Consider the following 16,688-nt stretch of genomic DNA (forward strand, 5'->3'; position numbering starts at 1 on the left):
TTTTAAATTTGTGCTATGTATAAACCAGGGGTCTCAGACACGCGGCCCTCACCTTAATATGAAAATGTAATGTTAGTGCGGCCCGCGAGTTTTATATCAATGGCGCTTGACAGCGTCATAATTGCCAACCCTCCCGGTTTTTCCGGGAGACTCCCGAATTTCAGGGCGACTATTCTCTCGAATGTCTGCTGATTTTCACCCAAACAACAATAGTAAGGGCGTGCCGTGATGGCACTACCTTTAGCGCCCTCTACAACCTGTACAAACAGCGTGCCAGCCCAGTTACATGTCATATGAGGTTTCTGCAGACACGTATGAGTGACTGCAAGGCATACTTTAACACTCTTACTAATATGCGCCACACTGTGAACCCACACCAAACAAGAATGACAAACACATTTCGGGAGAACATCCGCACCGTAACACAACATAAACACAACAGAACAAATACCCAGAATCCCATGCAGCACTAACTCTCCCGGGCTACATTATACATCCCCGCTACCACCAAACCCCGCCTCCCACACATCACCCCCCCTCCGTGCATTGGTTGAGGTGGGCGGGGTTTGGTGGTCCATTTGTGTCAAGGAGGTGAAATTAGGTCTGAAAACCTTTTGACATTAGGACTTTTCAAAGTGTAGAATACCATCCGCCTTAAACAGAATATTCTACTTTGAAAGTAAACTAGATCATTTATTTTGTGTTTGTGCATGACTTCCTGTCCCACATGAGCAGATTTTAGCCTTGTTGTGTCGACCACTAAATATAGAAGCCAGGCGGTGGAAACTGACACATTGACTTGAAAACAAAAAAAACGTGACGAGTCTGTCGCTGTCGTTCCACATCCAGCGGAAATCCCCGGTTACACTTACAAACGTTGCTTGGCGAGATAAACGAAGAAACCATACTTGGGGTTTAAGGCGCGAAGCAAAAGGAAATACACTTTCAACCCACAGCACTCGCAGTGAGCGAATTCGACCACAAGATGGCGCCACAGCAGAGACAGCAATACAGAATACAGATGTACACTGTAAACGACCTGATCTTTTCTCCAAGTTTATACATCAGTAACTGACATTAAAGTCACAGGGGGCGCTGGAGGCTATCCCAGCTGCACTCAGGTGGAAGGGAATTTATCGCAATATAGATTTTAAGCCATGTTGCCCACCCCTGATAAAAAGTGGTCTTCTTTTCCTGTGAATAGAATAGAATAAAATTACTTTTGTTATCATTATACACAGGTACAATGAGATTAAAAGTAACTCCAGTATCAGTGTGACAGTCTACAATTATGCAAAACATAGGAAGGAGAGAAAAATAACATTTGTGCAAAAGGAGGTAAGGTGCACAGTCCGGTCCTGAGAACGAATGTTCAGAATGTGTTGTTTAAATATTATACTATATACATATCTACAGAAGCATTCAGATTGTGGGTGGAGAGTAAAAAATGCACACAGAGAGCTGCTAAACTATAAAATCAGTGCCTATGAGAGTTCACTTTGGTTATGGCTTTGGGGAAAAAACTGTTCTTGAGTCTGTTTGTCTAAGACCGGATGACCCTGTAGTGCCTTCCTGAGGCCAGCAGGTCACACAGGTCAAAGCCAGGGTGAGAGCTGTTCTTGATAATGTTGGTAGCTCTGCTGAGGCAGCGGGAGGTGTAAATGTCTATCAGGGAGGGGAGAGAGCAGCCAATGATCCGCTGTGCTGCCTTTACCACTCACTGGAGCCTCTCCCCGTCTGCAGTGGTGCAGCTGCCGTACCATGCTGTGATGCAGTATGTCAGCAGGCTCTCAATGGATGAGCGGTAGAAGGTCAGCAGCAGGTTGGAGTCCAGGTTGTACTTCTTCAGGACTCTCATGAAGTGCAGCCGCTGCTGAGCCTTCTTAGTGATAGCAGTAGTGTTCTCTGACCAGGAGATGTCAGAGATAAGGACACCAAGAGACCGGAAGGTGTGGACCCTCTCTACACACTCACCCTTTATCTAGAGGGGGGCTAGTTCAGTTCAGTGCTGTGTTTCCTGAAGCCGATGACGATCTCCTTAGTTTTCTTGGTCTTCAGAGCAAGGTTGTTCTCTGAGCACCAGTCTGACAACTTCCGGACCACCTTTCTGTAGGCTGCCTCGTCCCCCTTTGAGATGAGTCCGACCACTTCAGTGTCGTCCGCAAACTTCATTTAGAGGTTGTTGTTGTGGGTCGAACTGCAGTCGTAGGTGTAGAGGCAGTACAAAAGCGGGCTCAGCACACAGCCCTGTGGGGAGCCGATATTCAACGTGTGGTTGGAGGAAAGGTGGGGGCTGAGTCTCAGTCTAGGGCCGGTTGGAGAGAAAGTCTTTAATCCAGGCACACGTGAGGGAGGGGGGAGGCTGAGAGTGTACAGTTTTGTAATGAGAATGTCAGGTATTATTGTATGAAAGGCACAACTGTAATCCACAAAGAGCATCCGGACGTAGCTCTGCTGTTGCTCCAGGTGGTGTAGAGCAAAGTGGAGAGCCACAGTGATTGCATACTCAGTGGATCTGTTCGCCTGATATTCAAACTGGTAGGAGTCGAAATATTGGGGGAGATAGTCCTTAATGTGCTGTATAAGTAGCCTCTTGAAGCACTTCATGATTACCGGGGTGAGGGTCACTGGGCGGTAATCATTCAGGGTGGTGACAGGAGACTTCTTCGGCACAGAGATTACTATAGCTGATTTCAGGCAGGACAGGATGACTGCCTGGGCCAGGGAGAGATTGCAGATCCTGATACAGGTGGAGGTGAGCTGGTGGGCGCACGCTCTGAGCACCCTGCCAGGAACTCAGTCTGGGCCAGCAGCTTTCCCGGGGTTCACTGCCAGGAGCACCCCTCTGACATCATGCTCTTGTACAGTCAGTGGGGTGGTGGAGGAGCCTGGTAGGGATGGGGGCAGGGCTGGAACAGATGAGTGCTGCTGTGGTGTCTCGAAGCGAGCAAAGAAGCTATTTAGCTCCTCTGCTAGCGGCGCACTCAGGTCTGCTGTTGATACATCACAGCCTCTGAAGTTGGTGATGTGGTGTATGCCCCGCCACACCTCTCGTGAGTTGTTGCTGGACAGGGGGTACTCTATACTCATCCTGTGGTCCGCCTTAGCTTTTTTGATTCTTTTCTTGAGGCAAGTTCGAGCAGCCCTGTACAGAGCTCTGTCACCTGACCTAAAAGCAGCGTCGTGGGCCCTGAGGAGTGAGCAGACCTGGCTGGTCATCCAAGGTTTCTAGGTTTGAGAAAACCCGGATGATTTTATCGACAGTCACATTCCCAATGCAGAACTTGATATAGTCCAGTATAGTTCCTGTGTAAGTCCCAGTGTGTTCAGCTGAAACAGTCCTGTAGGTCTGACAGAGCATTTTCAGGCCAGGTTGTAACCGTCTTTATGGTGGGTCTGACTCTGCGTCTGAGAGGGGTGTAGGCTGAAGAGAGCAGGAGGGAAAGATGGTCTGACTGGCCGAGATGGGGGAGGAGTGTGGTTCGGTATGTGTGCCAGATATGTGTAAACATGATCCAGAGTGTTCTCTCCCCTAGTAGAACACTTTGCATGTTGGTAAAACTTTGGCAGTACAGTCTTTAAGTTGGCCTTATTAAAGTCCCATGCAATAATGTTAAACCATCCGGGTGGACCCGCTGCTGTTTGTTTACGGTGTTCAGCAGGAGAGAGAGCGCTGTGTTCATGTTGGCGTCGGGTGGGATGTAAACAGCCGTGACGATCATTACAGTTAGCTCTCTCTCAGAGACATGTACTCGAGGTCTGGGGAACAGTGTTGATCTATGATTGTCCCGTTGTTACACCAGTTATCATGCACGTAAACACAGAGACCCCCTCCTCTGCTCTTACCTGAGTTCACAGTCCTGTCCCAGCAGAGCAAAGTGCGCCCTGCTAGCTGCAGGCTAGCATCGGGGATCCTCAGGTGAAGCCACATTTCAGTGATGACCAAAACACAGCAGTCACAAACATAGCGATTTCCAGCAAGTTTTAATTCCAGGTTGTCCGTTTTATGCACCAGGGATCTGCCATGGCAGAGAAAGAGGCTCAGTAGAGGTGGATTGTGTGGTTGTATCATTAGCCGTAGTATAACACCGACCCTACAGTCCTGTTTCTGCTTCCTCTCCCTTCTCTGACTGCGCCGCCTCCCAGACCCGATAACAATCCACGGAGAGCCCGGCGATCTCGCTATGTCTTCTGGGATGTTGTGCGTGTAGTGAAAGTCTCCGGAGACCGATATCTGGTATTGGACGCCGATATACAAAAGTGTCTAGCAGGCGTACTGAGTATACACAGAAAGTGACAGCTAAGAAAGAAGTAGAAAAACAAAGAATAGCACTGAAGAGGAGAGCCTTGAGCCGCTGCAATTGTGCGCACCGCCATCTTAAATGTTGTAAAGAGCAGTGTGTTTGTTTTCAGGCCAATTCATCTAACTTGGTTATTTTAAGTACATGTAAACTTACTGAATGCCTCATGTGACTGATCAAGTCTGGACATTTCTCTTTGTCATTTTGTGTCCTGCAGACGTCTGTGAAGAACAACTTCTGCCTGAAAAACAGGAGTGTAGCTTCAGGATGGTGAAGGAGGATCCATCAAAGAGGAAGACCAGGCGCCACAGACCCTCTGGTGTCTCCTTTTCCTCTTTGACACAGACCCTGCCCTGTAAAAAGGAAGAGAAAGACTCACCGTCCCCCCACATTAAAAAGGAAGAGGAGGAACACAGCATCAGTCAGGAGGGAGATCATATTGAAGGACTGGTGGAGTTCTCTGTGAAGAGTGAAGATGATGAGGTCAAAGGTGAAAGTGAGGAGAAGAGAGAGGCGGAGCCTCCAAGCAGCAGCTCAACACAACACATGACAACAGAAGCTGATGGAGACCACTGTGGAGGATCACAAGCAGACAAGCTCTTAGCTCCACTATCAGATAGTGAGGACACAACGTCACACTCTCCTGACACTGATGATGAAGACTCTAAAGATGATAAGACATGTCACACTGACAACACTCAATTCAAATGTTCTCACTGTGACAAAACCTTTAAATACCATTGTCGTCTAAAAGTACACTTGAGAAGACACACCGGAGAAAAACCTTTTACCTGTTCCATCTGTGGTAAAGGTTTTGCAGCAAGTCGATATTTGAAAGCACACATGAGAGCACACGCTGGTGAAAAAACTTTTTTTTGTTCAATCTGTGGCTTATCTTTTACAAGGAAGCAACATTTGAAAGAGCACATCAGAGCGCACACTGGTGAAAAACCTTTTTCCTGTTCAACTTGTGGTAAAGCATTTACACAAAGTCGTTGTTTGAAAAAACACAAGAGAACACACACTGGTGAAAAATCACATTCCTGTTCAATCTGCAACAGAAGCTTTTGTGAACGAGCAAACCTTGTAGCACACATGAGAACACACCCAGGAGAGCAAGTGTTGAGTTGCAGTGTGTGTGGTGAAAGATTCTCTTCTAAGAACCAGTGTAAGAAACACAAGTGTGCTGGTGAGAACAGCAGCAGCAAATGAAACTGCAGGATTTGAAATAAACTGTCAAGACTTTAATTTTGACTTTCTAACAACATCAGCACATATAACATGTGTGACATTGTTGTTTGTGAAACAATCTTTTTAATATGCTTCTACATTTATAGATGATCCATCCATCCATCCATCTTCTTCCGCTTATCCGAGGTCGGGTCGCGGGGGCAGCAGCCTAAGCAGGGAAGCCCAGACTTCCCTCTCCCCAGCCACTTCGTCCAGCTCTTCCTGTGGGACCCCGAGGCGTTCCCAGGCCAGCCGGGAGACATAGTCTTCCCAACGTGTCCTGGGTCTTCCCCGCGGCCTCCTACCGGTCGGACGTGCCCTAAACACCTCACTAGGGAGGCGCTCGGGTGGCATCCTGACCAGATGCCCGAACCACCTCATCTGGCTCCTCTCGATGTGGACGAGCAGCGGCTTTACTTTGAGCTCCCCCCGGATGGCAGAGCTTCTCACCCTATCTCTAAGGGAGAGCCCCGCCACCCGGCGGAGGAAACTCATTTCGGCCGCTTGTACCCGTGATCTTGTCCTTTCGGTCATAACCCAAAGCTCATGACCATAGGTGAGGATGGGAACGTAGATCGACCGGTAAATTGAGAGCTTTGCCTTCCGGCTCAGCTCCTTCTTCACCAACGGATCGATACAGCGTCCGCATTACTGAAGACGCCGCACCGATCCGCCTGTCGATCTCATAGATCTTATAGATGAGATATTTTATATTAGTGTCAGTCTTGGTAAAAAGGATAGGACTCAGATGCAGAGTAGGGAACTTAGACAGGCTTTTATTTTGACAGCTTCCTTTCACCTCCAAAGTCAAGGAATACAATATCTATTTTAACCAAAAAAACTAATCTGCAAAAAAGTTTCCAAAAAATAGGAACAACCGAAAATCACTCCAAACGGAGGAAAACACAAAAGCAAAGACGAACTATAATTGGCGCCGTATATGCTATAAATTGTATTAACAAAAAACCAACCAACAGGAGGAAGAAACAACAGCTATGAAAAATTATACACTATCTAATCTAATAAAGTTTAACAAAAATTGTCAATCAAAAATTTGAGGAAAGAATGAAAAATAACTGATAACTCACCACTTCGGCTGAATAAACTAAATAACAAAATATCCCTCTGCTGAGGAGGAAGAAAGGAAAACTCAAAATAGCAACGAAGGGATTCAGGATCAAGGAACATAAGCACGAGACGAGGCAAGGCATGGACATGGACATGGACATAGACGCTAGAGAGCACGAATAAACGAGACAATCTGGCAAAGAACAAAGGGAGGAGTGGGCTTATAAGACACATGAGGGTAATAGGGAACAGGTGGAAACAATCAGGGAACCGGGATGACGTCAGACTGACGACCCAAAAGGAAGGGCAAGTGACCTGAAACGAGAGGAGAGTTACTTTTCAAACTAAAACATGCAAATCACAAGACAGAAAAAACCAAGACAAGACATCCCTCACCGCGGTGTGACAGTAACAACTATGAACTAGGTTTACAGCATATGAAATACATTTGGCAACAACATGCACTTTGAGAGTGCAGACAGCCCAATTTTCATCAATTAATATATTCTGTAGACATACCCTCATCCGCTCTCTTTTCCTGAAAGCTGATCTGTCCAGTTTTGGAGTTGATGTCAGCAGGCCGGGGAAGCTAGGGTCGATATTCTTCTCTTGATCATCTTCGGTGGCATAAGGGACGGTAGAAGCGGTGTGAGCCAAGACATCCAGGGGGTTTAGCTCGCTCGTCTGCGGGAACAAACTGCCGCCATTGCTTGCCGCGCTAGCGAGGTCCTTTGTCCCTGAATTGCTCACACACTCCGGCAGATTCAATGGGGGTCTGGCGGCAGATTTCTTTTGACTTTATCGTTGGAAATGCATCTGCTTTGAGTGTCGCAGGATATCCACACATTCTTGCCATCTCTGTCTGTAGCATAGCTTTCGTCGGTAAAGTGTGCGGAACAAACGACTGACCATTTCGTCGGCTTTCCCCACACCTTCGTATTTTGAACAAATTTAGTCCAATTTCTTGCCACTTTCGCATCTTTGGGCCACTGGTGCAACTTGAATCCGTCCCTGTTCGTGTTGTTACACCCTCCGACAACACACCGACGAAAGTGAGAAAATGGCGGATTGCTTCCCGATGTGACGTCACGTTGTGACGTCATCGCTCCGAGAGCGAATAATAGAAAGGCGTTTAATTCGCCAAAATTCACCCATTTAGAGTTCGGAAATCGGTTAAAAAAATATATGGTCTTTTTTCTGCAACATCAAGGTATATATTGACGCTTACATCGGTCTGGTGATAATGTTCCCCTTTAAATGCAAAATTTGTTGTGCCACTTGAACGGTACAATGTTATTGCTTGGATTGTAGGTGCAACAGAGGATGTTATGTTGATATTCCAGAAGATGTCAACCTAAAAGTGATATCTGTTTGTCAAGACATTATGTATCTTGCATCTAAAGGTCGGAGGCAGACACCCAAATCATTATGTCTTGGTCTAAGTATTGGGCATTTAATAGGTTCCTCACAAGTTGTGTCACTGCTGAGTGGACTAGGACATTGTGCTTCATGAGACATTCTCTCAAAGGTATAATGTCTGCCCCTTCACCCAATGGCAATGGATGGCACATTGCGGATGGGGAGTTAAAAGTGACATGGATGACTACAAATCCTGCCCCTGATAGTGTGTTAAAGGGGAACATTATCACCAGACCTATGTAAGCGTCAATATATACTTTGACGTTGCAGAAAAAAGACCATATATTTTTTTAACCGATTTCCGAACTCTAAATGGGTGAATTTTGGAGAATTAAACGCCTTTCTAATATTCGCTCTCGGAGCGATGACGTCACAACGTGGCGTCACATCGGGAAGCAATCCGCCATTTTCTCAAACACCGAGTCAAATCAGCTCTGTTATTTTCCGTTTTTTCGACTGTTTTCCGTACCTTGGAGACATCATGCCTCGTCGGTGTGTTGTCGGAGGGTGTAACAACACGAACAGGGACGGATTCAAGTTGCACCAGTGGCCCAAAGATGCGAAAGTGGCAAGAAATTGGACGTTTGTTCCGCACACTTTACCGACGAAAGCTATGCTGCTGACCCGTCTCCGCTCGGGATGGTGTCCTGCTGGCCCCACTATGGACTGGACTATTACTATTATGTTGGATCCACTATGGACTGGACTCTCACTATTATGTCAGACCCACTCGACATCCATTGCATTCGGTCTCCCCTAGAGGGAGGGGGGTTACCCACATATGCGGTCCTCTCCAAGGTTTCTCATAGTCATTCACATCGACGTCCCACTGGGGTGAGTTTTTCCTTGCCCTTATGTGGGCTTTGTACCGAGGATGTCGTTGTGGCTTGTGCAGCCCTTTGAGACACTTGTGATGTAGGGCTATATAAATAAACATTGATTGATTGATTGATGATGCTACGACAGAGATGGCAAGAATGTGTGGATATCCTGCGACACTCAAAGCAGATGCATTTCCAACGATAAAGTCAAAGAAATCTGCCGCCAGACCCCCATTGAATCTGCCGGAGTGTGTGAGCAATTCAGGGACAAAGGACCTCGGTAGCACGGCAAGCAATGGCGGCAGTTTGTTCCCACAGACGAGCGAGCTAAACCCCCTGGATGTCTTGGCTCACACCGTCCCTTATGCCACCGAAGATGATCAAGAGAAGAATATCGACCCTAGTTTCCCTGGCCTGCTGACATCAACTCCAAAACTGGACAGATCAGCTTTCAGGAAAAAGATAGCGGATGAGGGTATGTCTACAGAATATATTAATTGATGAAAATTGGGCTGTCTGCACTCTCAAAGTGCATGTTGTTGCCAAATGTATTTCATATGCTGTAAACCTAGTTCATAGTTGTTAGTTTCCTTTAATGCCAAACAAACACATACCAATCGTTGGTTAGAAGGCGATCGTCGAATTCGTCCTCGCTTTCTCCCGTGTCGCTGGCTGTCGTGTCGTTTTCCTCGGTTTCGCTTGCATACGGTTCAAACCGATATGGCTCAATAGCTTCAGTTTCTTCTTCAATTTCGTTTTCGCTACCTGCCTCCACACTACAACCATCCGTTTCAATACATGCGTAATCTGTTGAATCGCTTAAGCCGCTGAAATCCGAGTCTGAATCCGAGCTAATGTTGCTATACCTTGCTGTTCTATCCGCCATGTTTGTTTGTGTTGGTTTCACTATGTGACGTCACAGGAAAATGGACGGGTGTATATAACGATGGTTAAAATCAGGCACTTTGAAGCTTTTTTTTAGGGATATTGCGCGATGGGTAAAATTTTGAAAAAAACTTCGAAAAATAAAATAAGCCACTGGGAACTGATTTTTAATGGTTTTAACCCTTCTGAAATTGTGATAATGTTCCCCTTTAAAGGTAGTCCACTGCAGCTGCAAGCAGAGCAAATGTGAGACAGGAAGATGTTCCTGTGTGTCTGCAAGACTGTCCTGTACTGATTTGTGTCGCTGCCAAAATTGTGCCAATATTTCCATGGAAACAGAGGATAAAAGCACATGGGAAGAAGGCTCTGATGCTAGTGATAGCTAAGAGATGAACAATGTCTCCCTCCTTCAGACTACGCAAAGTCACACTTAATCAGTTAGTTCTCAAATCAAAATTGGAGTTTTTGCCCCATTTGAGAAAAATCCCTCAGAGTATTTTACTATTTCTTTTTTTTTAGTTACTTAAGTGAAATACTTTAAAAATAGAATGTGAGGTTTCAGTGCACTTGACCTTAAAACAAATTATAATAATCATAGTTTGAGTTTGTGCCAAATTTGAGGAAAATCTATCAAAGAGTTCTTGAGATATGGCTTAAACAATGTGCAAAGTTAAGACAAAATAATAAAAAAAATACTCAAGACCTGCTGTGACATCAACACATTGTTTTGTTCATGTAAATATTGTTTTGTACCATATTGTGTACACATTCTAAACTGTAATGCAGTTTTTGTTGTATTTCCATTTTTCGGCCTTATTCGATATTTTGATTGATGTCAGCCATTTTGGGCCAAAGTGTTCTTTATTTTATTTTGTTTTTTACTTCCTCTTATAACACAGTATCTACTGAAATTTTTAATGTATAAAACATTATTGTTTAGCAAAATGTACCATGTGTATGTTCAATTGTACAGGTTGCTATTCACTTATTTTGAAGCGTTTTTTTGTATGTTTCATGGTTTAAATTCAAATTAAAGTACACCAATGCTAAAATACTTGTCTCAAAAGTTAGGTACCGTATTTTTCGGACTATAAGTCGCAGTTTTTTTCATAGTTTGGCCGGGCTCCAGTGCGACTTACGGTATATATGTTTTTTTCCTTTTTTATTATGCATTTTCGGCAGGTGCGACTTATACTCCGAAAAATACGGTATGTTTATTAATGTCAATTTGTGTGAGAGAGTCTGTTTCCAGAATGAATGTAAATACGTTTACAAGAAAAAACAGATGCATAAGATTTGCGTTTTTTTGTCATTCCTATTTTTATACATTTATGGCTCTAAAAAAAAACGCCAGGATATTTTGCGGAGAACTTTTAACCAAATGTCCACAATGACATTGTCTATGCAAAAATGCAAAAAAAGAGTCGTGCTCAGACGTGGGAACGAAATCACTTTCTAGCCACTTTTTCCTGGTTTACCTTTTGGCTTGTGTGGAGTAATGGAGGGGGCGTGTCCACGAAAGGTGTATGGAGGCTTGCTTCATTTAGGGGAGGAGCCGGAAGTAATGACGTGTGAAGCCTGGCAACCCGCCTGTACCACGTGACTGTTTTGGGTGACAGCTGTCTTGATTGTGCCTCCTCCTCTGCCCCCTTCTCCTTTTTCTTCCTCTTCTTGTTCTTCTTCCTCTTTTTCTTTTGTAGTGTTATCCCGACTTTTTGACACTTAGAAAAAAAAATCCAGATTTATTAACACTGAGAAAAAAATCCCACATTTTTGACACTTAGAAAAAATCCAGACTTTTTGACACTTACAAAAAAAATCTAGATTTTTTGACATTTTGAAAAAATCCAGACTTTTTGACACTTAGAAAAAATTCAAACTTTTTGACACTGAGAAAAATTCCAACTTTTTTACCCTTAGAAAAAATCTCGACATTTTGACAAAAGAAATCCCAACTTTTTGACACTCGGAAAAAAATCCAGACTTTTTGACACTTACAAAAAAATCCTGATTTTTTGATGAAAAAATTCCCGACTTTTTGACACTTACAAAAAATCTCGACTTTTTGACACTTACAAAAAATCTCGACTTTTTGAGGAAAACATTTCCAACTTTTTGACACTTAGAAAAATTCCAGACTTTTTTTTTCTTAGTGTCACAAAATCGGGATTTTTTTCCAAGTGTCAAAAAGTCACAAATTATTTTGTCAAAAAGTCGGGATTTTTTCTAAGTGTTATCCCGACTTTTTGACACTTAGAAAAAAAAATCCAGATTTATTGACACTAAAAAAAAATCCCACATTTTTGACACTTACAAAAAAATCTAGACTTTTTGACATTTAGAAAAAATCCCGACTTTTTGACACTTGGAAAAATTTCCGACTTTTTGAGAAAAAAATCCCAACTTTTTGACACTTAGAAAAAATTCCAACTTTTTGACACTGAGAAAAATTCCCGATTTTTTTACACTTAGAAAAAATCTCGACATTTTGACAAAGAAAATCCCAATTTTTTGACACTTAGAAGAAAATCCAGACTTTTTGACACTTACAAAAAAATCCCGATTTTTTGATGAAAAAATTCCCAACTTTTTGACACTTACAAAAAAATCCCGATTTTTTGATGAAATAATTCCCGACTTTTTGACACTTACAAAAACCTCGACTTTTTGACACTTACAAAAAATCTCAACTTTTTGAGGAAAACATTTCTGACTTTTTGACACTTAGAAAAATTCCAGACTTTTTTTGTGTCAAAAAGTCAAGATTAAAAAATCGGGAATTTGCTGTCAAAAAGTTGGAATTTTTTCTAAGTGTCAAAAAGTTGGGATTTTTGACACTTAAAAAAAATTCAGACTTTTTGACACTTACAAAAAAATCCAGATTTTTTGAAACTTATAAAAAATTCTCGACTTTTTGACACTTCTAAAAAAATCCAGACTTTTTGACACTTACAAAACATCCCGACTTTTTGACACTTAGAAAAATTTCCGATTTTTTGAGAAAAAAATCCCAACTTTTTGACACTTAGAAAAAATTCCAACTTTTTGACACTGAGAAAAATTCCCGATTTTTTTACACTTAGAAAAAATCTCGACTTTTTGAGGAAAACATTTCCGACTTTTTGACACTTAGAAAAATTCCAGACTTTTTTTTTTCTAGGTTTCAAAAATTCAAGATTTTTTCTAAGTGTCAAAAAATCGGGAATTTGCTGTCAAAAAGTTGGAATTTTTTCTAAGTGTCAAAAATCCCAACTTTTTGACACTTAGAAAAAGTTCCGATTTTTTGAAACTTATAAAAAATTCCCGACTTTTTGACACTTACAAAACATCCCGACTTTTTGACACTTAGAAAATATCCCGATTTTTTGACACTTAGAAAAAATCTCGACTTTTTGACACTTAGAAAAAATCCAGACTTTTTGACACTTAGAAAAAATCCCGACTTTTTGACACTTAGAAAAAATCTCGACTTTTTGACACTTAGAGCAAATCCAGACTTTTTGACAAAAATATTCCCATAGACTTGATTGAAATGTGTTCCTTTCTTGGCACAGAGCCAGTTCAAAGCATTGTTCTCAAATGTTTAGCAGGGTTTAGGTCCAGTCTCTGGAACGGACATTCCAGAAACCTGCCTGAAAGCCTTTGAAAGCAGTTTTTATGTGTGTTTAATATTGTTGTCTTGTTGGAAAATGTGCTTGTGTAAAAAGATGCTGGATGTTGAATATCCAACTTGGAACTAATTTGACCTCTGTTCGGCATTCGGTGATCACTCCAGCAGCACTGAGAGCAGGCTAATCCAAACTACCTTTAGGTAAACGTTGCAATTGTCGATGCCAACAAAGAAATTGACTTAAAAAACATTACAACATAGGTAAAGTAAGGCTCCACATTTCCGAAAATTGTGCTAGCTTTATGCTAATATAAATTGGCTTTGCTGTGGACATGCTACTGATTAGCATTAGCAATTTCTCATGACGTTAACACCTCCAAATTAGTTCATTAAAATTCTGACTAAGATGCACGTTACAATCAAATTTAATAAATACAATCTTTATAGTATTAACACTTTTTTGGGCGCACCAAAAAACACTGAATTTACACTACTGCCATCTAGCGTATTGGACTAGCAACTGTAAATAAACGTACTTGTAAATGGCAATATGATAAAAACAAAACAAGATGTAACAAAATATAATTTATATAATTAACACACACAAAAGTACCTAAAAGTGGTACCGTTGAGGACTGGTATCGATTTCGAGGTACTGGAATTTTTTCCGTATCGGTTGAAATGTGAACTGTACTTCTCTCTACCAGCAAGTGTTGTTGTACTGGAAACTAATTTACAAACACAACTTCATCACACACAATACTCCACTATGGAATTGTTCTTATATTAAAATGAGAAACAAATCCATCTTTGTGCAGCAATGGTTTGAAAAAGGCATTTGGTCGCTGATGCACTTACCGACTAATAAAAGTATTTTATTATTTGAATATTTCATTGTTATGTACGACCTGCAAATACAAATAATTACAAAAAGTTAAAAAGGCTTTTGTTCAAACTTTTTTAATTCTTTATGTCTTCTTTACTGTATTTTCTCTGGAACAAAAAAAACATAATCATACCTTTAGATTTTCCATTCTTCCAAAGGCAAAAGAGTACACTTAAGAAAAACAAATACAGATTTGACCACTTAAAATAATTTTTAGGATGTGTTTGCAATTGAAGACAACACTTGTTCTTTCTGTGATAGGGAAACAAAATAAACAGTTTATTTTATGAATGTATGCAAAGTAAATCTCTGTGGGATGATGTACAATATTGGCTTTTGTCTGACACTCCAAACTTTGATTGATATTGAAAACATAAAAAAAATGTTTAAAACACCAAATTGGGAGGTTTTGTTTTATCCACAAAAGTAAGTTTGTAAAAACAAAAACATTCCTTACACAAACAATTTAGCCATTTTCTCTCACTTTTATATTGCATAAAGGTCTGGGTACATACATATAAAACAATCACAACACAATCATCATATTACAAAAGAGAGTAATAAAGATAATTAATAAAATAGATAATAGAGACCCAACAAATGATTCATAAAGTTACACATTTTAAAATTGTATGAAAGACAACTGTTCAAATGATGTATAAAGTAAATAATAATATGCTTCCTGAAGTGGTCCAGAAGATGTTTCAGATGTGAACCAGTACATATGTATATCATATAAAGGGGCTAATCTATGGGATCATTAACTATTACAAATAAAAATATGTAATATTTCAATATGTCAAACACCTATCAAAAAACACACTACCGTATTACAAATAAGTCTAAAATGATATGATGAATATTATTTTATTTAAAGTATGTCTTGTAGTGTTTACTCTCACCTTTTCAGTAAAATTGTTCTGTTCAATATTTAATAAAAGTACACAATGTTGCATATTAATGCATGTACTTGACTGAAAAAAAGCACTAATATAAAATATCTAATCTATAAATGTAGAAGCATATTAAAAAGAATGCTACACAAACAACAATGTCACACATGTTATATGTGCTGATGTTGTTAGAAAGTCCAAATTAAAGTTTATTTCAAATCCTGCAGTTTCATTTGCTGCTGCTGTTCTCACCAGCACACTTGTGTTTCTTACACTGGTACTTAGAAGAGAATCTTTCACCACACACACTGCAACTCAACACTTTCTCTCCCTTTTTGACATTTAGAAAAAAATCCCTACTTTTTGACACTTAGAAAAAAAATCCCTACTTTTTGACGCTTAGAAAAAATCCCGACTTTTTGACACTTACAAAAAATCCCGACTTTTTGACAGAATCATCCCCACTTTTTGACAAAAATCATCCCAACTTTTTGACACTTATAAAAAAATCCTGACTTTTTGACACTTAGAAAACATCCCGATTTTTTCACACTTGGAAAAAAATCTCGACTTTTTGACACTTGGAAAAAATCTCGACTTTTTGACACTTAGAAAACAATCTAGACTTTTTGACAAAAAAATTCCCATTTTTTTGACACTTAGAAAACAATCTAGACTTTTTGACACTTAGAAAAAATCCAAACTTTTTGAAACTTAAAAAAAATTTCCGACTTTTTGACATTTAGAAAAAATCCAGACTTTTTGACATTTAGAAAAAATCCAGACTTTTTGACACTTATAAAAAATCCAGACTTTTTGACACTTGGAAAAAATTCCCGACTTTTTGACATTTAGAAAAAATCCCGACTTTGTGACACTTATAAAAAAATCCAGACTTTTTGAAACTTGGAAAAAATTCCCAACTTTTTGACACTTAGAACAAATCCAGACTTTGACACTTACAAAAAACCCCGACTTTTTGACACTTAGAAAAAATCCTGACTTTTTGACAATAGAAATCCTGACTTTTTGACAAAAAACATCCAGACTTTTTGACACTTATAAAATAATCCCGACTTTTTGACACTTAGCAAACAAATTATAGTCTTGACAGTTTATTTCAAATCCTGCAGTTTCATTTGCTGCTGCTGTTCTCACCAGCACACTTGTGTTTCTTACACTGGTACTTAGAAGAGAATCTGTCACCACACACACTGCAACTCAACACTTTCTCTCCCTTTTTGACATTTAGAAAAAAATCCCTACTTTTTGACACTTAGAAAAAAAATCCCTACTTTTTGACGCTTAGAAAAAATCCCGACTTTTTGACAGAATCATCCCCTTTTTGACAAAAATCATCCCAACTTTTTGACACTTAAAAATCCTGACTTTTTGACACTTAGAAAACATCCCGATTTTTTCACACTTGGAAAAAAATCTCGACTTTTTGACACTTGGAAAAAATCTCGACTTTTTGACACTTGGAAAAAATCCTGACTTTTTGACAAAAAAATTCCCATTTTTTTGACACTTAGAAAACAATCTAGACTTTTTGACACTTAGAAAAAATCCAAA

The 16,688-nt window shown here is 40.6% G+C and overlaps 3 protein-coding genes across 6 annotated transcripts in view; 1 reads left to right on the forward strand and 2 right to left on the reverse strand.

Annotated features, from left to right (window-relative positions):
- The window catches only part of LOC133575717 (uncharacterized), a 215,002-nt gene that overhangs the window by 140,088 nt on the left and 58,226 nt on the right, over positions 1-16,688 (reverse strand). The window lies entirely within an intron of this gene.
- Positions 1-16,688, forward strand: part of LOC133575695 (uncharacterized) — a 196,419-nt gene that overhangs the window by 62,041 nt on the left and 117,690 nt on the right. For 2 of the 3 annotated variants that reach the window (XM_061928453.1, XM_061928451.2), the window contains one exon: positions 4,519-5,549. The exons of the other annotated variant lie outside the window; for it this stretch is intronic. In XM_061928453.1, coding sequence (XP_061784437.1) covers positions 4,519-5,513 — 995 coding nt within the window. In that variant the 3' untranslated portion in view covers positions 5,514-5,549. Of the gene's footprint in view, positions 1-4,518; positions 5,550-16,688 lie in introns of those variants that run through there. 3 annotated transcript variants of the gene reach the window in all.
- LOC133575751 (uncharacterized) overlaps positions 1-16,688 on the reverse strand; it is a 381,675-nt gene that overhangs the window by 53,780 nt on the left and 311,207 nt on the right. The gene's annotated exons all lie outside the window — the stretch shown is intronic.

This window comes from Nerophis lumbriciformis, linkage group LG33 (genome assembly GCF_033978685.3).
Source record: "Nerophis lumbriciformis linkage group LG33, RoL_Nlum_v2.1, whole genome shotgun sequence".
Lineage (NCBI taxonomy): Eukaryota > Metazoa > Chordata > Actinopteri > Syngnathiformes > Syngnathidae > Nerophis > Nerophis lumbriciformis.